The sequence below is a fragment of the Anoplopoma fimbria genome, chromosome 6, assembly GCF_027596085.1.
Source record: "Anoplopoma fimbria isolate UVic2021 breed Golden Eagle Sablefish chromosome 6, Afim_UVic_2022, whole genome shotgun sequence".
NCBI classification, from domain to species: Eukaryota; Metazoa; Chordata; class Actinopteri; order Perciformes; family Anoplopomatidae; genus Anoplopoma; species Anoplopoma fimbria.
The window spans coordinates 8,031,002-8,053,789 of NC_072454.1; the positions used below are offsets into that span (position 1 = coordinate 8,031,002).

General features: G+C 38.9%; 2 protein-coding genes across 2 annotated transcripts; one reads left to right on the forward strand and one right to left on the reverse strand.

Annotated features, from left to right (window-relative positions):
- Positions 1–2,309: 2,309 nt before the first annotated feature.
- abcg8 (ATP-binding cassette, sub-family G (WHITE), member 8) lies at positions 2,310–11,487 on the reverse strand. The gene is made up of 13 exons (XM_054599773.1): positions 10,874–11,487; positions 9,364–9,465; positions 9,094–9,241; positions 8,415–8,653; positions 7,752–7,884; positions 6,561–6,830; positions 6,152–6,311; positions 5,799–5,900; positions 5,264–5,463; positions 4,291–4,367; positions 3,844–4,111; positions 3,612–3,739; positions 2,310–3,340 (listed from the first exon to the last, which is right to left on the reverse strand). The coding sequence occupies exons 1-13, from the start codon at positions 10,916–10,918 to the stop codon at positions 3,203–3,205; spliced, it is 2,010 nt and encodes a 669-aa protein (XP_054455748.1). The 5' UTR covers positions 10,919–11,487; the 3' UTR covers positions 2,310–3,202.
- Positions 11,488–11,522: 35 nt separating this feature from the next.
- abcg5 (ATP-binding cassette, sub-family G (WHITE), member 5) lies at positions 11,523–22,263 on the forward strand. Its single transcript, XM_054599774.1, has 14 exons — positions 11,523–11,692; positions 12,039–12,160; positions 12,489–12,625; positions 13,874–13,972; positions 14,608–14,740; positions 15,879–16,018; positions 16,996–17,125; positions 17,274–17,487; positions 17,654–17,859; positions 19,636–19,774; positions 20,925–20,998; positions 21,252–21,363; positions 21,498–21,610; positions 22,071–22,263. Exons 1-14 carry the CDS (start codon positions 11,523–11,525, stop codon positions 22,253–22,255), a joined length of 1,974 nt encoding a protein of 657 aa, XP_054455749.1. The 3' UTR covers positions 22,256–22,263.
- The last annotated feature ends 525 nt before the right edge of the window (positions 22,264–22,788 follow it).

The window sequence follows — 22,788 nt, forward strand, 5'->3', positions numbered from 1 at the left end:
TATGCCACGAAAGTCAGAAAAAAAAATCATAGTATAAGAGGTAAAGATAAATCGTAGTATAGTTTGTCCGCAAATGTAAAAAGAAAGTATAGTATTTTTATTTTTATCTGAATATACTATGTCGTAAAATGTGATATAAAAAAAGGATAAAAGTATATTATGTCATGAAATCAACAAAAGTGTAATATTTAAATTTATAATAAAATGCTACACTATGGTATGTTATGAAAGTAATAAAGAATAATAATATGTCATACAAAAGTAAAAATAAATCATTGAATAAATAGCATGTTATAAAAAAGTTATAAGGCATTATATGGTATGTCAGAAATAAGTCATAGTATACTATGTCATAAAAAATACTAGTACTGTATGTAATATAAAATCACAGTATACACATTCTGTCTTTCCTTCTATAATAAACCCAGCTATTTACCAGCATTAATTAGTACATAAGCATAATAATGTACAAACATACAATGTTAGAAGCCGGTGTAATCTGCAGGAAAAAGCTCTCACCTTCTCCCCTTCAAAGAAACACCCACCTCAACACTTTGTCTGGATCAAAACGCTGATTAATTAGTCAGGAACAGACGCAGAGTGTGAAAGTGTGTGTTTGGGGAGTGTGCTACAAATCCTTAATTTGTGTATTAATGGGGATTTAAAAGATGAAACGAGACAACCTGGTTGGAGAGCGGAGACCATTAGACAGACCCAGGAGGGCTCCACTGTAGTTTACCTTTGGAAAGAGGCGAGATGGAGACACACACACACACACACACACACACACACACACACACACACACACACCTTATAGCCTCACTATATGGCATATGAGCATTTATTGCTGTTGATTTTGTATATGTTTGAAGCTAAATGTTTTTTTTTTTAAAATCCACATTTTTTCCCCCTTTCTCTTTTATATAAGTTGTATGATGAGTACTGTTATACTGGCTCTGCTGCGTTATTGACAATACCGATGATGATTATGTTTTGAATGTACAGAAGTATTTTCGCTAATAAATGAATTATGAATCATTATAGTACGCTTTTAAGTATACAATACATTAACATACATTCAATTTCACATTTGCAAGCAACTCAGTGGTGGAAAGTAACTCACAACCGTACTTTATAAAGTATTTTTACTTTACCTGAGTATTTCCATTTTATGCTACTGTACACTTCACTACATGTCAGAGGGACATATTGTAATATTTATTCAATACATTTATCTAACTGCTAAAGTTACTAATTACTTTACATATTAAAAATTGTAAAAACAAAACGCTTCATTTTATATGATGCCTTGTACAGACCAAACTACCCAAAAGTATAGAAATAGACTAGTAAAAACCAAATATGCAACATTAAAATGCTGTTTATATGTTAAAGCTTGTAGTACTATGATACTTATAGGGGCCATTCTGGTGCATAATGAGTACTTTTACTTTTGATACTTACAGTCATTTTTTTTAAGAATACATTTGTTCTTTTAATTAAGTATGATTTTAAATTTACATTTTTGATATTGGTAGTTTTTCTTCAGTTAAGGATCTGAATATTTTTTCCACTTTTCCTTTGGACATTGCGATGTGGAAGAAAAGTCAACATAAGAAATATGTTAATACGTTTTTCAGATGTATACTATACCTTGTATACTGTATTATGTCACTTTTTTGGTGTGTTTTTTTTACAACATAGCATTGGTATTCATGAAATACTGTCTTGTGCAGTCTAAACCCTCTCCCAGCTCCTCTCCTCTGGTCCCCTGATCCGCATCTGCAGCTCTCTTCCGCTGGGCTTTGAACCCTTTATGTTCTTAAATCCCGGCCTAACATATTCCTGTTTCGTGTAACACAAGCTGCTCTTGACCCCGACTGAGGCAGGCCTTAGATAACACACTGGTTGGTTTCCCAAGGAGATTGTGTGCTGGTTGACGTCAGAGGGTCAGCCTGGGCAGCGGAGCTTATTTGGGATACAAATTAAGATGCAGGAGAAGTAACATCAGGAACTTTTGTCATTTACCACAGCTTGTTTTTGCAGTTCTCTATATTTCTAGCTTATCATTATCGTGTTAAATGCACTTGATATTCACTTTATGATCACATATGAAGAACCATTTCTAAGGGATTTGTGTGGTGTTGGAATAAAAACCAGAATGTGAAGGATAATCACTGAAAATAATCATATTATCAATAACATTCATTGTTATGAGACTGCACAGCTTCAAGTGACTACACCATGTAACTGAATGACCAGGTCAAAGGTTAGCAGAGAGTATGAGGACAAAAATAAACACGCTCAAGTGGAGCAATTTGATTTAATACTTTACTAATTTGGACTCAAACCATGTCTGTAAAATATTTATCAGGCTTTTACAACAGTACAAAAACACACAGCTTACATAATCTTCAATCTGAGGACACACACACAAGTACAAGCTCTTTCTTTTTTCAACGTATGACTTACTAAATCTCTACTAGGCTTTTTTTTCAGTGCTTCCTATACTGGCCGCATATTGTTAAGCTTAATAACCTTACATATACAAAAAAAAAAGATAAAGCTTTAGAAAAAAGGAGATTGAAAATGGAACAAGCAAAAGCTGCAGATGGATATCTGCCAAAGTGGCGCTCTAATCATTTGCCAAGATGGAGACAAGAGCGAGAGAGAAAAAAAGTCTATCATTTTAACTGTGATGTTAGTGCAGTGCTCTGCTGCCACCCAGCAGCAGACAACAGTACTGCAACATAAGCTTGTCCTAAACTAGGTTTTCTTACCCAAATCCTTATTATTCACATGTTAACACTGGGTATATGTTAAGATTCTTTCAACTAAAGATTAAAAAAATTGCTGCACTTTAAGGAATTTGTTTTTTATACATCAAGAAGGGTTAAAAAGATGGGGAGGACAGTTCATGTGTTTCTGATGTTGAAATTACTGTGAAATAGTCAATTCTAAACATATATTTGACTTTTCTTCCTAAATTTAGCACTTAAGTCCTTTAAAACATCCTTATAAGAACAGTAAAATGACATGGGAAAGCATGGCTCAGTGTCGAACCAGTCGAACTAGAACCAAGATTACTTCCTTCCACTGCTGCACAAAAAAAAAAAGTCCTACAGTAAAAACCTGACTCTGATGTCATTTCTGTGTTCCAGCTGGCGTTTTGGTCTGATAGTTGAAACAGGTCCAGATGTGTTCACCAGTCCTGACTGGACTTCTGTTTGATGAATCTTAGGCACACGTAATAGAGCGCCATGAAGACCAGACAGACTGCCAGCAGGACTAGATAGCAGGAGTACAGAGGGTACTGGTTCATATTCATGGCCTCCACCACCTCAAAGACAAACACACAGGGTTACAGGATGAGAGGGGAGTAGGCTTTTCCATGTGCAGAATGTTGGTTTTCATAGTTGTGTTCATTTATGTACAATTATTGCTAAATACCGTGTTTATCAATATTACATCTTGGAGTAAAAACACTGATTTTAATTAAAGGCATATCATACTCTTGCACAAACAGGAACAATCAGAAAATGGACAGAGTTAAACTGTTTGATTAACACACACGTAATGCTTCTGTAATCGTGTGTTTGTTTCTAACTCACGTATATGCCGTTGATGTCGAAGGTGAGGTTTCCGAAGGTGACGGGGTACTTGTTGCCTCTGAACTGCACCTGCAGCATGCCTTCAAAACCCCAACGCATGAAGGAGGCGTGAGAGAGCCACGAGGCCACTGAAAGGTCAAGAGCATGCAGAGGTATGAACATCACGGACTGACCACCTGTTCTCTACCCTCACACATCTGTTAGGAGAAAGACAATGTATCCATCTCCTCACCTAGCCACATATTCTCCAGGCTGATGACAAACCCTCCGGTCAAATAGAAGATCGTGAAAAGGGAGTTTCCCATGAAGGCCGAGGTCTGCAGGGTGGGCAGCGCAGCAGCTACAAACAGAGCCATGGCCCGGCTGCAGTAAACCATCAGCCACACCAGCAGGAAGTTGAGCAGGAAACGGTCCGGAGCCTCGTTAAGACCGGCCAGCCAATAGATGGGCAGGCCGTACACCAGGGTGAACACGCAGTGCTCCGGTAACTCCCCCAGGACCTGAATGTGGAGAATGCATACGTTCAAATATGCAGAAATTAAGGAAAAGAAAATCACACATTCTGGATACTTGATCCTGGCTGCTTTCCAACACAACTTTACAGTACTGTACAATATGCTTAAAGAGGGACTCCTGCATGGAGCAACACTGACCCCTACTGGAGATCACTGTGGTTTACCTTGGCAAAGAAGTAGGAGGTGACGGAGTACATGCCGTCCTCCAGCTCGTGGTAGAGCATGGCCCTCTCTGTGTGACCTGCAGAGAACATGGAGTTAGTCTGATGAGTTGCAGCGTTATGACCTCTTTAACAGGGTGCCTTAAAATATGTAACTGATCCTCAGTTTGTTGCATGCTGATACACAACACAGCAACAAATTTCAAAAGTTTAGTAACATTATTAAACTGAGTCATAAGTGCACTTGAATTCTTTTTCATAATTTTGTTGTCACTACACCTTGACCTGTCTTGGACTTGGCCCAGTGGACTCAGTCTTGCTATCTCTGCATTATAAGATATCTCAGGATCCAAGAACATGTTGTCCAACTTCATCTCCCACAAATTTGTATAATGACTTCTGTGAGACTTTTAATAACTTTGCCAACAGAGGTAAGATGCTAAACATTCAGCATCTTACATCTGGTTGGTTTGTCTTGTTACAGTTTTTCTCCATCGACTTGATGCACTTCTGATAACTATGTTCTCGAACTGCTAAGACACAACTTAACTTAACTACAATGGATTCTGGTCCTTTTTTTTCTTTAATTTCCAAACTTTTTTACTATGTCAAATTGTGATGTTTTTGCGAAGTTTTTCATTTGTTTTAGTTTGTCTGTATGCAATATGTTGTGATGCTTGTTATAATGGGAATGATTGCGCAAATTAGTTGACCCATAGTGTTGTGCAACTTAATACTATGATAATAAAAATATTGAAACAAAAAATAACTTGTAGAAACCATATTTTGAATAAAATCTGTGCAGAAAAAGTGCAGAACTTTTCAGTAAAGTTCAGTCATGTTCCTAACAAAGACAAATCTGTTTCTAATGTGTCAGCATATTCACTGTACATAAAAAAGATGCTAGAATAAATTCGATATCTGAATACTGTGAACTGCTCGACTGATTTACAGACTGACAGCTGTAGTTACTCACATTTAGCTATGACGTCCAGCACCACAGCGAATGGGGTGAGAGCCCCGATCATGTAGAGGAGGGCGACCGTGTCCTGGACGGACAGACGCTCTTCTCCTGCTCCGTAGTAGAGACAACCGACCAGCAGGGACATGAGAAGGGCCTCGAAACCGTGGACGAATAAGGTGACCAGGTCTCTGAAGTCATTGTACATGTGACGCCTTAGGGAGAAGATGATCAGACATAACGGATTACCAATTGTTATGATATTTGCTGATATTAATCTCAAAATAACTAATAAACAACCAGCTCTGATAAGATGACAGTTTACCACCAACCTGAGTCAGTTATAACACCTGAACACTTCCTGCTGCAATTGGGAGTTTATAAAAACTAGTTTGCACTGAGCAGAGAAGTAAAAATGAATAAGTAACCGAGAAATTACTGACCAAACCTATAAAAAAAGACAAAAGCAATCACACCCAACATTGTCAATTTGTGGATCACTGTATATAATTCTGTCTGTAAACTGCTGCTCTCTGTGAGTTGTTCTTACCTGATGAGAATCGTAAACTGTTGAAGTCGGCCGGGCAGTCTGTTACTCTGCTTGGAAATAGTGATGACTTCCTCTCCTTTAACTTTGATCATCTGCTGAGGGCTGCAGGAGGGAAAACAGTGTTTGTGTAAGCAAACTGGAACCAGTCTCCTATACATTATTAACATTGAAACATGAATCTAGAAGTTCATTAAATTAACTTTGTAATGCCCCAAGTTTTGCATCCACGGCAAAAACTCAAATACAAATCTCAAATAATTCCGTCTCTGAAACAGGTCACACAAAGCACAGATGAGTTGTTGGGACGCAAGTTGTTCAGAGGGAAAAGAGGGCAAATTTAATCACACAGCTACCTTTCAGTTTGTTTTGGTTCTGTGTTGGTCCCAGCTTGTTTCCACATGTGATCCTCTGTGTCTCTGACCTTTTCCATGAACTGTCCAGCCAGAACCGTGGACCGCTCCAAACACTCGGCCTCTCGCTCTGGACTGCGCCGGTCTATACTGATCAGATCAACTGGACACAAACATACCAACAAAAGAAGTATAAAACATTAAAAAGGGGTTATAAAGAAGAATGGGTCACAGTTGACTCCTAGGGTGTTTATAGGGTGCAAGATTTATAATTAATCTGATAAAATGTTGTTTTTGTGCATTGGTGTCACTATTTCCTCTAAGTTAATGAGTGAGGTGGTGATGAGAACTGTTGAGTGCTGGAAATAAACCCCTCTTTATGTTGTTTTGACAGCTTTCTACACACACTAACCATAGAAGTCAGAGGGGTTGCAGTATCGAGGGCAGGGGTATCCGAGGGAAGTGAAGTAAGGCACCATGTCCCGAGCAGCGCCGCAGTAAACGGCTGAACCGGACGACAGCAGGACGACGAGGTCGAAGAGCTGGAAGATGTCAGACCGAGGCTGGTGGACCGACAGCAGGACCAGACGGTTACCCCGAGCCAGGCGGGACAGAGTGATCACCAGGTTGTGGGCTGTGAAGCTGTCCAAACCTGACGTGGGCTCGTCCAGGATCAAAATACCTGAAATGTAAAAACTGCAGTTTAATAATCCATAAAAAGACACAACTGCCTTGTCGGAATTGCATCCTTCCATCTTGTTGTTATGGATCCACTGTTGGTAAGAGGGTTGTGGTGATGACAGAAAATGATACTGAGACATTCTGAAACATACTGTAGGGTTTGAAAGTAGAGGCTGTCTTTGGTTATGAATATTGATGAAATGTTTGACTATTGTTACAGACAATTAACAATTAATGTCACTTGTACACCTATAGCTTGTGGATGTTAACATCTTTTACAACAAAAACTTATTAATTGTTTACAATACCCTCTAAAAACTAACTCAGCCACATATTTACAGCCACAAGCTGAATTGTAATTCTGTTTGTTAATTTTACTATTTATAATAAGGGGGAACAGTGTAGGATGCAAAATGTAAAACCTCAAAAACAAACACACCAAGAAAAAGGCAGCTATGAAATGTCAATATATGCCATAAACATTTAAAAAAAAAGCATATAGTAAGTTATAAATAATTTGCCATAATAAAAGTCATAGTATAGTTTGTAATTAAAAGTCATAAACAATTTCATAGCATAATTCATAAAAAAAAGTCATAGTATTGTTAGTCATAAAATGTAAAATAAAAATCATAGTATAGTTTAAAAAAAGTTTAAAGAGTCATAGTGTGTAATAATAAATAAATCTTTAAAAATTCATAGTATAGTATGCCATTATACAAAACATTTTTTTATAAAATGCAATTTAGCAGCCAATACTTTCTTTGCCTGTAGGTGGCAATATTAAAATACGTCTGCAGATCCAAACTGCAAATATTATTTTTCGTTCCTGTAGGGCGTGAAGGTTTGACTTGAATGAAAAAAATGATGAATCAAAGCTAAAAGGAAACATCAATAGTTTCAAGAAGTTTTTTTCTCTCACCGGGGTTCCAGAGAAGTTGGACAGCTATACTGACTCTCCTCCTCTCTCCTCCAGAAACGCCCCTCACATAGTCGTTTCCCACTCTGGTGTGAGCGCACTGTCGCAGCCGCAGCTCTGCTATGACATCATCCACCTGTGACAGAAAACAGCAGGGACACAGTTTATCACCTGTAACTTATTAAATCTGTCTTTCACAGCACAAAGGACAGTTTTTATTGTATTTTGAGGAAAAATGACCCACAAAAAATGCCATCACATCTGATCTAAATGGAGATTATATGTTATTATATTCCTTTATTGATCCCCATGGGGGAAATTCAAGTGTTGCAGCAGCTCAACTACACAGACAGACAATAAATACACATACTATACAACTACACAGACACAGACAATAAATACACATACTATACAACTACACAGACAATAAATACACATACTATACAACTACACAGACAATAAATACACATACTATACAACTACACAGACACAGACAATAAATACACATACTATACAACTACACAGACACAGACAATAAATACACATACTATACAATATGTGTTATTATATGTGTTATTCTCTCAAGTATGAGGCCTGTGTTTGTATTACAAACTATCCTCATGTTGTGTACATTATTTGCCTGTTTAGATAGGGTTTAATCTTTACCCTCTGGTCCCTCTGAGCCTGTGTGAAGTGGGTGGGGAGCCTCAATTTGGCAACAAAAGCGAGAGTTTCCCGGACGGTGAGGTGAGGAAGAAGTCGGTCGTCTTGGCGGACATGAGCGATGTTCTTCTTCACCAGCTGCGGCGTGTTGGGCTTCCCGTTTATCAGAACCTGACCAGATGTCATTGCACCGCCTTCATCGCGACATGTTATTATGTCCAGCAAAGATGTTTTACCACAACCTGGGAGAAGATGATTATTTATTTAAAGCAATAAAACTAAAATCACTATTCAAAATATGTAGTGAGAAGTTTCAGAAGGCATGTAGCCAACTACAAGATGTTTGAGGCATTGATTAGTCTCAAAATGTAGCAGATGTTTTCTTTCTTTCTTTATAGTTCATGCAGCTGGAGTCTAAAGAAAGATAAAGTTTTTATTGTTTCTCTGTTGTGCAATATGTTTCATTGTAATTGAGGCTTTGGTTGTCAATGGCATCTTCCAAGAAAGTGATTCAATTTATAACCCTGATTAGAGACTGTAATACTCAAAAGCAATGTTCATGTGTGTGTGCGTGTGTGTGTGTGTGTGTGTGTGTGTGTGTGTGTGTGTGTGTGTGTGTGTGTGTGTGTGTGTGTGTGTGTGTGTGTGTGTGTGTGTGTGTGTGTGTGTGTGTGTGTGTCACCTGAGCTGCCAATGACTGCCAGCATTTGCCCACTGCGGACCTGGAGGCTGAGCTTGTTGATAGCTGTCTGCTTGTTCCCTTTTATCTCCCACGGCAACTTGAACTCGGATAACCTCTCATACCACGGGATCTGAGCCGCTGTGTCCACCTGGGAGCACGCAGACATTTACATTTACACACTTAGCACATATACAGCAACATGCACATATAAAACATGTTACAAGCTAAAGATAACTGTGCATGAGAGCAGAGCTGCTGCCGGTCAGTTACCTCATAGTGCAGGTTGTTGACTTCCAGTTCATTGCACCCTCCACTGTAGGTGAAGTAGAGACTGCTGTCTTCTTCAGACGAGAACAACTCTGTGTCTTGATGCTGTTAAAGAGGAGTAGACGGGTCAACCAGTTTCAGAGAGGCACTCATTTGGCATTTTAATATGTATCCATTTGTTGTCTCAAACCAAGAAAGTAAAGATCAGTAACAAGTGATAAAACTCTGTTAACCCAATGTTTGAATTGTAATTATTGATTGCTGTAGTATCTGCAACTTACATCACACTTTATCAGCTAGTTTATTGTACGGCTCTAATTACTTATTTATTTAATGATCACTGTGTGCATGCAAGAGTAGGTGAGCAGGTTTGAGTTCGTCTGCATCTGTGTGTGCAAACAGTTGCATGAGACCTTTTGTGGGTCCAGAGTCCGTTTGACAATGTCACTAAAATGACCATTATGTAATTCCCAAATGTTTCCAAAAAATAAAAGTACCAATCAGAATGCAGCACATGCTCACATCACATCTACTGTACACTACACTGTGTTACATTGTAATGACTGTAGATGTCCTGTAAAATAGCTGATATGACCTCTAGTGACATGAACATACAGTTTTAGACCCTCACGGTCTAATAACGGTCCTTATCTTTATGTTGTTCAGATATTCAAAATGATGCCATAGTTCATGCAGCTGTTCTAACCAGCTATTGTCAGCTGTGATAACTGAAATATTACAGTAAAGCCTGTGGAAAGCATACATCTCCAATGCTTTTAAAGCATACTTCCAATGAAACCAAAATAATCACAGAGCTGATCTTTTTAGATAGTCTATCATGGCCTAGTAGAGCATGCTTTTACAAAAGGGGACACTTAGAAAGTTAGTAAAACCTTCTCACATATTTGCATTGTGGGAAAAACTGGATTTTTAAAAAATAAATAAACAAAAACATAATGACCTCAAGCTTGGCATTCAGTCTGCAAACTAAAAAGCAGAAACATATAACATAGATTATGGACCCTTAAAGTTATAAATGGCCTGATAAATAAAAATACACATTTTTAGCATTTGTGCAAAAATCATTTACTATTCATTCATAGTCAACAATTGCATTTTACATAGAATAAATAAAAAAGACTTTGATATCTTACATACCATTTTGGTTAGAAATATTAAAGCAATTGGTATTTTTTGAGTTGATGTCAAATATTTATACATTTTCTTTAGATTTTGGTCCTATGTTGAGGGAAATAATTCTAAAACTGGACTCTTTTGACCAACATACCAACATTATTATGTTCAATCTGATTTAGGCACACTGAGCTCAGGTCATAAAGTCAGTGTTTATGCAGCTGCCAAAGACAGATCAGTACCTCAGTGGTTGGTTTGGATGTGGAAGAAAGGTATCAACAGAGAGTTTAGAATTGTTTGTTGATTTAATCAAAGTATATTAGTTTATTAGAAAAGGAACTTCAAACTATTGCCTTGTGATCCCATGTAATGAACTGACCTGTGAGGAGCTGTGTGTATGATTAAGGTCAGTGTCTGTGTCCATGACGATGCAAGTTGCTGGTTGATGTTTGAAGGGTCAGGAGCTCAACACCCCCCCTTTTTTCTTCTTCTGTTGGGTTCCTCTATTTTTCTCTCTGTGGGTCTCTGCCTTTGTTGCTGGTTCTTCACCCGTTGTTCCCTCTGTTCACCGTTTCTTCTCTCTGTTAGATCGTTTGACTCCAGTCCAGCTGAAGATCTCCTCTTGTCTCAACGCCTTCTGTCACAAAATGTCAAAATTCATGTCCCGTCAGTTCTTCATCTGCTCTCTCCAAGCTTTTCTGGTCCCAGTGCACAACTTGAGGACTGAACTGAGACAGACAGCCAGTCAATCTACTTTTTTATTTTGGTCTTCTTTATAGAGCTCCAGATCAAAGTTCTCTGAGATAACACAGCGTTCACTGTGTGTTTATGGTTCCTGAGAGACACCACTGCTCTCGCACTGCTGCTCTGAACAGGCAATGGGTTCAGAGCAACAAAGTCTGGGTCTGCAAGACAACTCAACTTCGGATCTTCACTTCTTGTTTACGAGTCGCTTGGATATGAACAAACTGATCTGAGACGGGACTTGATTTACGGTTGTTGTTTGGAGTATCAGACTGGCTGGAGACATGAACAAAGTTTATTCAATGCAGACGGTGGAGCCAGAGAACGGGAGCAAAATTGAAGAGTCTTTCAAGTTTGTGTCGGAGGTGAAGAAGGATGAACGGGGGGACGCTGGAGAGGAGCGATCAGAGCCCTCCTGTTGTCTCAGTGCCAGGAAGGTCTCCTACACAGTCAGGTAAAGAGTGAACAAGAGGATGACTGAGAGACAACAACACACTGAGAAGCAATTAGACATTATATTATATTATATTATTATGCTCATATACAGGCAGGTTTGGGTCATATTATCTACACATTTATGTTGCAGAAGAATAAATGTAATGCATGGGAACTTTTAACATTTTGTTTATGTAGTGTCAAATAAAACACTGATTGGTGATAAACACATATACTTTGAAATTAAATGATGATCGTGCCTGTGTGTGTGTGTGTGTGTGTGTGTGTGTGTGTGTGTGTGTGTGTGTGTGTGTGTGTGTGTGTGTGTGTGTGTGTGTGTGTGTGTGTCTGTGTCTTTGTTCTAGTGAGCGTGTGGGTCCGTGGTGGGACTTACCCTCTAACAAGAAGCGACGGACTCGTCAGATCCTCAATGATGTCTCCTTCCACGTGGACAGCGGGCAGATTATGGGCATACTGGGCAATTCAGGTTCGCTCTTAGCTCAGTCCAAAGAGCAAAGTGTTTAAACACAACAAAGTATTTAGGACAATACAATAAGATACATTTTTAATAGAGTTTCCTGATAGATTTAGTGATTAAGACACTCTAACATATTGAATACAAGGGTAAATAAAGGCAAAGCAACAGCCCCTTTTATTTGAAAAGGTCAAAATAACTTGTTAAGACTACACTGTGAGAATGGGGAAATATCCCTCTCCACCAAACGGGTTTATGTGTATGGAGAATCCTTCTATTGCCAATCTTTTACTGTGTGTCATATGTATCCATGTGTGTGTGCGCATCTTTCCTTGTAAAGGCTCAGGAAAGACCACATTGTTGGATGCCATCTCAGGGAGGATCGGAAACTGTGGCACACTGTCGGGTGAGGTCTTCGTTAACGGCATGAGACTGAAGAGAGAAGAGTATCAGGACTGCTTCTCCTATGTCCTGCAGGTAACACACACACATAAAGTACATACTGGATAAACACAGACGATCAGTTATTTGTGACCTCAAGAAAATACATTTTCCTTGATGTTTCAAACTGGGCCTTCAGCACATCCCAACAAGAAAGAAACACAATAAAACACTTCATTTGTTTGAAGAATGTGACTGGAACCAGTTGTTTGTAAAATGCATTTTCCATACAGCAGCATAAAACTGCTGAAATGCAAATAAAGAGGCTGAAAGTAGTTAGTACCTAATCATATGCAAATTATACTTTGCCCTAGTTCTCATCACATGTGGGCAGCTGCATGCAGACAGTTTGTGTGTATTTAAGTTGCCTCTGGTTAACCACCATTAATACCAAACCACAAACTCCATGAACACGCACCATTTTGCAGAAACTCCTGAAAAGGTTGCCCTGGCCTCTGGATGAAATTAACTAAAGGCCCTCGCTGGCCTCCTCACACACTTAATCTCTCAATGAGAGGTGCTCAAGTGTATCCAAAGCTTGAATTAAAAAGACTGGCTTAAAACTGGCCTTGCTTCCTTTCAAATCATCTCCCTCTCCTAGCTGATAGCAACCCTCCTCTGCTCTCTAAGCCTCGTCATTAACTTCCCCTGCTAAGCTGTAGATGAGGAGGTGATATGAGCTCCTGATATTAAAGTCATTCAGATGAGAGACTGAGGAGAAGTGGGATTGGGAGGCGCCATGTGTTAATTGAGGCAGACAGCAGGTTCAAGGCATAAAATGTGTGTATGCGTGTGTGTGCGTGCATATGTCTGGGGCAGAGGTGTGTACCAGTCGGCGTATATGAACATATAGATATTCAGAGTACTGCTGTATGTGTCCTATATGGATGTACACTCGGTGTGCAGCAAAGATACTGTAGATGAATACTCTGAAATCTGCACTTTTCTATTGCTAATAGTGTGAAGAATGGAAGTTTACCTCAAAGTTCATGCCAGAGACAACATTAAGATTCAATATATACTGTAGTTTGAATACTGACGAACAGACAAGAGGAATATGGAGGAGATAACACAGATATATGCTTCTTGGTAGAGATTTATTACTTTTAAGCATTGTCTTAACCTTTTCTCTGCATTAACCTATAGTCTCTCTGGTAAGGAAGCTATTTTTCAATATATTCTCAATATATCCTAAGTAAATATTGTCTGCCTCACTGCATCTCTTACTTGTTTCTTGCCATTTCTTAAATTTGTTTTCGCTCTCTTTGTCTCTTTCTTATACAGAGTGATAACTTGCTGAGTTATCTGACAGTGGAGGAGACTCTGACCTACACAGCTCAGCTGGCCCTGAGGAAACACTCGGCCAAAGCTATAAAGAAGAAGGTGACTTTTTTTGGGTGCTCTTCTGCTCTGAAAACTCAATCTGATTTCTTTAGCTGAAGCATTTCTCCCGGCTAGAGAAAATATCTTTACCATCCCAAAACGTCACGGTTATTTCAAAGAATGTTATGTCCAACATCAGGATAACTGAGAATATAAATTTGATCTTCAAAGGTCAAATGGGTTGGTTATATTATGTAACTCCTGTGTCTAATGCACACTTTTAAGTATACTAGTGTCTGTATGGTACCAATGTGTTCTTTTCTTTAGCTGGTCATCAGCACCAACACTCACACAGCTGGTGTGTTTACAATTTTAGTCCTATAATAAAGATCTTAACATCACACCTTATACGATAACAACTTGCATGTTCAAAATTGTGCAACTGGCCTATGTTGATGCTATTTAAACTTAAAAATAGAAATGTATAACTTCCTCCTATTTCAGTTATTTCATTATTTCCTTATCATGTTTGGATCGGATACAAATGTAAACCTCCTGGTCCTGTCCTTTACTCTAAATGTTTTAAAGTGGAGTAATACACAGACAATAGTTCCACTAACTAGAACTATCAGGAACATAGTTCATTAGTATTAATTGTCTTGTCACCTGACCCTTGACCTCTGACTCCTGTGCAGGTGTCGTCGGTGATGGCTGAGCTGAGTCTGAGTCACGTGGCCCACAGTGTTATTGGAGGTCGTGTTTTCCCAGGGATCTCTGGGGGCGAGAGGAGGAGGGTCTCCATCGCCAGCCAGCTTCTTCAGGACCCAAGTGAGTGCCTCTGCAGCTGGGAAATATGATTTTTATATGAGTCAAAGGGTTTTTATTGCTGCTGATTTAAGGTGAATCAAGGTAAAAGCCATTATCTCTTAAATCCCTAAAGCTTAGAACTCAAATGAGGAGATGTGGAGTAGATAAACTGATACATAAGAGGTGATTTTTTAAAGCTTTAAAACACATGGGACGAGGATTATCCAAAAGGGGCTGTGACACAATATCAGAAAGTTTTGCTCACTATTTTTAGTAAGTGATGTGTATAACACATGATATTTCATACATATACGGTTGGAAGCAACAGGACTTGAGGCCGAACTGAGCTATCCAGATAACAGAAGAAAGTTCACTACAAAACCTGTCTCTCCCACAAGAGTTTTTGAAGTCCACAGTGAGAAACAAAGGGATCTGAGTAAGAGAGGACTGAGGAAAGGACAGAGAAAGGGACAGAGGGGGAGATGGAGAAGCATAATGAAAGACTGGGTTATCACACCACGAAGGGAATGAGCAGAGACCCACCTCTGTGTGTGTGTGTGTGTGTGTGTGTGTGTGTGTGTGTGTGTGTGTGTGTGTGTGTGTGTGTGTGTGTGTGTGTGTGTGTGTGTGTGTGTGTGTGCTCATCCCAGGTGTAGTTTATCAGGTCTACATTCCTCCAGGGAGATTGAAAGGTCTCAGTCCTCATTCAGGATTAGACTGGCCATAGAAAAACACACACACACACACACACACACACACACACACACACACACACACACACACACACACACACACACACACACACACACACACACACACACACACACACACACAGAGTCACACACAGAGTAATGAGGAGTTCCCATTCGCTGCCTCTCCAATCAACCAGGAAATGAATTAATCTCACAATTAAAGCATCTGCTAATTCCACTCTGCTTTCATAATGCAAAGAGGCAATCTTTTAATTGTCCTAATTAGAGTAATTAACACAAAAAAAAGGACTCACTTATCTTCACAAGTGAAGTTGGCCCCGTTGAGAGTCCTGCAATGTGCCACTCAATAAAAAGTACATTTAAAAGTTGCCAACTTAAAGGAAGAAAAAAAAGTTATTGTCCTGCCTTTCATTTGTTCCTGCGTCACTGCGGTGATGTCATTGCAGGGGTGATCCTATTGGATGAGCCGACCACTGGCCTGGACAGCATGACCGCAAATCAGATTGTGGTGCTGCTGGCGGAGCTGGCCAGGAGGAACCGCATCGTCATAGTAACCATCCACCAACCGCGCTCTGAGCTCTTCAGGGTGAGTTTCCAGATAAACTTAAGAAAAGAGGAAAGGGTGACTTATAGACAGAAAACGTCCTCTAAACGACACATTCACAGTATATCAAGTCTGTCTTAAAACAATACCCATAAGGCCATATGTACATCAAAACAGTTTCTGTTTGATTTAATTCTCCTCTCCGTACTGGACATGAAGAGATCCCATAATAATGTGATTTTAATAGAAGTCATGGGGGACATAATCCACTGTCCTCCTTCTGTCAAATCGAGAGGTTATCTTTAAAAGTTACAACCTTATAAGTATGTAATTTCCTCTCTTTGTTTTCTACAGAAGTTTCCTTGCTGAGCTGCAGAGGAGGGATAGAAACTCTTTGTCTAAATCAGTCTGAAGCCTCATATTAACTTTTGCTGAACTTTAGAAGTAATTTTCACTCAGAGAGAAGGTTGGGGATTTTGTCCTCCATCTCCTAGATTAGAATACAGTACCAGTCAAAAGTTTGGACACACCTTCTCATTCAATGGTTTTTCTTTATTTTTATTTCTTTCTACATTGTAGATTAATATTGAAGACATCCAAACTATGAAGGAACACATATGGAATTATGTGGTAAACAAACAAATGCTCAACAAACCAGAATATGTTTTATATTTTAGATTCTTCAAAGTAGTTGAATGAGAAGGTGTGTCCAAACTTTTGACTGGTACTGTACATCAGGAAGACATTTTCTCTCTGTCACGATGGACAGTGGAAACAATTGCAATGTATATGTGGGCATGTGATTTTTCTAAATCTATCCTTTAAATATGGAAAAACTCACTATTTTCTACCGAGGCAGTAGATCATGTGTTGTAGATAAGTTGAAAGGCATGCTGAACTATTTGTTTGTGTGTGTTCCTGTGTGTGTGTGTGTGTGTGTGTGTGTTTGTGTGTGTGTGTGTGTGTGTGTGTGTGTGTGTGTGTGTGTGTGTGTGTGTGTGTGTGTGTGTGTCTCCCAGGTGTTTAGCAGGATAGCTATAATGAGTCGGGGGGAGCTGGTGTTCTGTGGTCAGCCAGAGGAGATGGTGGACTTCTTCAGCCAATGTGGATACGAGTGTCCAGAGTACTGCAACCCTTTTGACATCTATGGTACAGCATGCTATGATCCTGTACTGTAAATGAAATATGCACAGCTATAACAAATAAAGAATATGCACATCTTGACAATATACAGTTTATAAAAGAATAAAGTGTGTATTGAACATTAAAATATTCTAATTACTGTGATGTCATACAGTTGACTTCACCTCGGTGGACACACGCAGCAGTGAGAGGGAGGCAGCCACCTTCAGTCGCATGCATGAGATCACGTCGTCCTATCAGAGGTCTGACATCTACCAGAGCATGCTGGGAAAAGTGGAGCAGAGCCTGCAGCGGTCGGACAAGCCAGCCATCCCCTTTAAGAGCAAAGAGTCACCCAGTGGAGCGACCAAACTTGAAGTTCTGCTCAGGTCAGCCCCCCTTTTGTAGACATCATCTATAAAGGGAATATTTCATAACTGCCTACTACAGAAATGATATGATTAAAATTATTGAGTAGATCCATCCATCTCATACCCTTCTTGTACATACAATGGCATTTGGTTATCTTTTCTGCATTTGTGCTTCTGTGTGCAGGCGGACGGCAAGAAACCTGTCCCGAGACAGGATGGGTGTTCTGATGCGTTTGTCTCAGAACCTGATCTACGGTCTCTTTGTGGCCTTCTTCGTGATGCATTTAGACCTTGAGGTCAGCAAGGGTGCTGTGCAGGACCGCATCGGCATCATCTATCAGAGCATCGGTGCTTCGCCCTACACCGGCATGCTGAATGCTGTGGCTCTCTGTGAGTTCCACACCATACATCTGTACAAAGAGGGGATAAAACACATTTTACTTTTTAGTTTAGTAGTTTTTAGTGTTTTTTTTTAAGTATTTAAAGTTCTTACAAAGGGATCCTTATTTAAAAACTAAACTAAACTAATTTCTATGAAGCAGTTCTCTGCTGAACTATTATGACATGTCTCAGCTCTCTTCTTCTGCTTGGAAATAATAACCGGAATATCCAAGGCCATTTAACTGCAAGTGTCTGATTACATCACTGAAAAAAATATCTAGATGAGATGGATAAGATGACTTTAAGAAAATTCCGAAGTGGATGAAGTGTTTATGGTCTATCACCTGAATGAAAGTTAATCAGCGTGTTTGAAAACGTCTTTATCTCAGCTGTGTGAGCTCGCTTATCTCTTGTTCAGTGGGTGAAAGGGGTCTGCTGCCTGCAGTATTTTTGTTCCCTTCAGCAGAAATGTGTAAAGACTAGCTTGGATTTTGCTGAAAGTGCTTAAAGAGACTTTATGTACTTTCAGTGTCTCTCTTAGGTCAGAGAAAAAGATTAAGTGATGAGTTGTTAGTTTAGTCCTAGTATTATAGATAAAAACTGCAGTTTGTTCTCATCACCAAGTAGTTGCAGTTTGCTTTTGCAGTTTACCTACAGAGGCAGAATGACCTTTACTCCATTTAGAGATCAATGAACCCAAGTGCCTTTTAGACCTACACCCATACTATCTATATTATCTGTCTCTAGATGTGTGTGTGTCTGTCTGTGTTATACAAGTTCATGGTTAGTATTTATAGCAGCTGCTGTGACTTAAGGTAACTTCAAATACAGATAAACGTTCACACATTTACAGTATATACAACTGCAGGTCAGGGCCAATGTTAGGACCTGTATGATGATTGGTTTTGTGAAATGTATTTATTTAATTTGATCTTGTGATATGTTTTGTTTGTGGATTGTTACTTAATATTTATGCGGCTTGGAGACACTTTTTTTTTTATATCTCTGTGAGAACAAGTTAAATTGTGGTTTAAGAGGGCTTAATGAATCTTGAACAGTGTTGGCAACAGGTAATACAGCTTCAATAGAATCTACCTTAACATAAATGTCATACATTGAGTGTATGTTAAAAGATGATATAAACATTAACCAGTGAAGGATATTGGTTTTATGGGGAGTATCTCTTCTCTGTCTTCTTCAGCTGTCAGCTGAGTGTAAAATCTTAGCTTTAGGGCTCTGGCTGTCACAGATACTGAGGATAAGAGATGTGATAAAACACTGGGCTGAGCTGAAGTCAAACTAGAGTTTAAAGGTGATTAAAAGCACTCCACAAGCACCCAGAGGCAGTGATCGGGAATGGCATACTGACCTTGAATCTGATAGATAAAGACAGATAGGAACAGGTTGAATGAGTGCCTCTGTATAAAGCTAAGAACATCTGTGAATCTGGAACATGGACTGATGGCAAACGGACAGCTTTCAGTTTTACTCAGCCAAGATCAAGACCTTTGGTCTTCATGGGATAATGTAGCATGTATTTTTTGTATAAATTTTCTACTAAAGTTGAGTGTTTTAAGGATCAAATGCTAATCCCGAATGTGACAATGAAAAAAGTGTGATGGATTTTAATTAGCAAGTCTTGATAAAACGTATAACATATTTATTTATTTAGGTTATTTAATAGCTTCACAGGTTTACAGTATGAAATGTTTCTCCTCTGTTCTGCTCATTACATTATCTTCTCTCTCTCTCTCTCTGTCTCGCTCGCTCTGCTTTTGTCAACAGTCCCTGCGTTGCGAGCCATCAGTGATCAGGAGAGTCAGGATGGTCTGTACAGTAAATGGCAAATGTTCTTAGCCTACATCTTCCACATCCTGCCCTTCAGCATCCTGAGTGTTTTCATCTTCACCTCCTTCCTTTACTGGTGGGTAGTGGGTATTTGTTTGCCATGGGGCTTCATACAGCATGTGATTTTCTTTGGGGGATGCAAGCTGCACATTCAGTCTCCCTCAAGGATTTATAGATATCATATTCTATACGTTCACCTTGTTAACAGCCCAGCAGGTTTTTTGCTAGGCTGCTACTAAACTGTTGAGACATTGCTTCATGGTAAAAGTATCAAATTAGCTTTACAATTATTTTTTTTTTTTTTGAAAAAGTCAATTAAAATGCTTAAAAACTTTTTGAAGAAATCAGACTTGCTCTTTTATGACACAGTGCAATAACAAAAAATGTATTGAGGCGTCTTGAGGATTTTTTTGGTTTAATAGCCAAAAAAGTGTGTATGGCCTTGGACCAATCTATCATTTGCAAAACAGAAAGAAAAAAATCTATATTACAAATAATATGCTGTTATAATACCAGGATTATGTTAGCATAGCAACATATATCAATTTACTACCATGGAATTAGAATTATTATTATTATTATAAGCATTTTATTCGAGATATTTACATATTTACAGTACTTTGAAAACATCTCAGAAATGTTTTCTTCAAATATATAATGGAATAACATTAAAAAAATTATATCAACAACAGTGAATGTTCAAATGTCTTTTTATTTCATAACAATTTTAAAAAGTATTATCTTGGCATCACTACTTTTATCACTAAATGACAATTTATTACAGATTGGTATTATACTATAAAAAAGTATTATTTCAGCATTTTTATAATAGAATAAATTTACAATAATCAAAGATAAGAAGGTATTTTAATTTTGTAAAAAAATATGAATTTAATTGTATTAGATTTAGCCTCACTAGCATTACCGTAAAATGACATTTAAACCGTTTGGTAAAACGTGTTTTTAGGAAATTGACCTAATAGAGTCCTCATGAGGTCAGGAGTGTTTTATTAGAGCAATACCTAGTTGATATTTTTGCCTAACATACCTAAATCGATTGGTAGAAATGAATCAATCAGATTAAATTAAGTTCAACACATTTTGTAATAAGATATAGTGACTCAAAATCTGCTCTACCAAGCAGTTGAGCAGAACATTAAAGAGTTTTAAATGTACCCTCTCACAAGCACTAACTTATATATATTTTTTGCCCCTGATCCTCTCAGGACGGTGGGGATGCACCCTGACACCTTGCGCTTCCTGTGTTACTCTGCGGTAGTCCTGGTGCCACATATTATAGGTGAGACAAGATTACTTACATGGCCAAGCTCTCAAGAACATATTTACAGTCATGTTCTATTTCCTCAAAGCAAAGGATTATAGGGATATGCTTGTCTGCTTACCTCCATGTTCCATATCCTATAACTCTAAAAACGTCTGTCTTCATTACCAGTTTGCTGTCAACACTGACAGGGATATACTATATAAGTGTTTCCACTGTTAATGGCTTTAAGTTGCATGTACTAGTGTATCTATTTATTGTTTTTCCTCAGGTGAGTTGTTGACTGTGGTGCTATTAGGGGTGGTCCAAGACCCCAACATGGTCAACACTGGAGTGGCTCTGCTCAATATTGCGGGGATCCTAGTGGGATCTGGCTTCCTCAGGTGAGACACCCAATAGGTTTGCAATTTAATTAGTACGTTTAAGTAAATTTAACCCAAGCTTGGTGTGATTGGTTATCGATTATGTGATGAGATATTATGCTACTGGTAACCCACCTTCCTCTTCCGCTCATCAGGAGCACCCAGCAGATGCCGATGGTCTTCCAGTGGCTCAGCTACCTGACCTTCCAGAAGTACAGCTGTGAGCTGCTCATCGTCACCGAGTTCCACGGACTCGACTTCACATGCAGTAAGTTGTTTTTACCATGATGGGACCATCCTCTGCTTCTACCTATTAATGAAAAGGGACCCATAATATATACTAATTTAATTCTTAACATGTTAAATTCACAGCTCACAAACAATTGTATACCAGCTTGAGTGGTACTTTAAAAAACATGTGAGCACATTTTTTTGTCTGTGATTTTTTGTTGTAAAAGTGTTATTACTTGACATCACTGGGAGTATGCTTTGCCCCTGAAAGGAAGTGTAGTCCTGAATCACATTTACAATTAAGGAAATGTAATTCACAGATAGCGTATTTAATCTTTTCTTCTATCAATGCTGTCACAAGAGCTGTACGTAATGAATGAGTTCAGTGTTCAAGGACACGTTGCAAGACAGATTGAAGGACACTCACAGGGGACAGGGAACTGAAGCCGTCCTTTAAACCTTTAACAGTTTCCCTCTGGTGTTTTGTGTTGTTGCAGATGTTTCCAAACCTTTGCCTGGAGCCTGTATGATCACTCAAGGCAGTCAGATCATTGATGAGGGTTATCCTGGCGCTCTGTCCAGATTCACACAAGACTTTGTCCTCCTCTACTCCTTCCTCCCTGCTCTCCTGCTGCTGGGCATGATCAGCTTCAAGATCAGAGACAGGCTTGTACGTCACTAAAACCACAGACACACATTCGTGGGGGGGTCTTTTGTTTAAAATAGCAAGATAAACTGAGTTTGGTTAAGAAGAACTAAAACAGATTTAGAGATTAGGAACACTGAAGCACTGTGGCTCCTGCTAATATGTATCATCTGTGGCTGCACTCTTTCTACCAACATTCAGGGAAAATCTCTGTGTGAGCACTTTTAAAGAATAAAGTATTATAAAGTTCAGAACAATGATGAAAGTATCGAGAGCTTCTATTAGATGTTTTCTCAAACGATGCCAGTGCAGGATGCAAAGTGTAGAGTACAGTGAATTAAAGTGTGATGCATCCATGGACATTATACCATCTGATACGCAGCTAAATAACTGAGTGGTCCTTGTACATTCAAGTATATATCTGCACAAATTAATTATTTTTATATAAAAGTGTATACAGTGTGGTACTCAACTATAAATAACCAGTTTGATTCAAATGATGGACCAGTGCGTTTCATCAAGTACCAAAATAATTTCCACATTCTAAGCACAAAAAAGTCACTTATGTA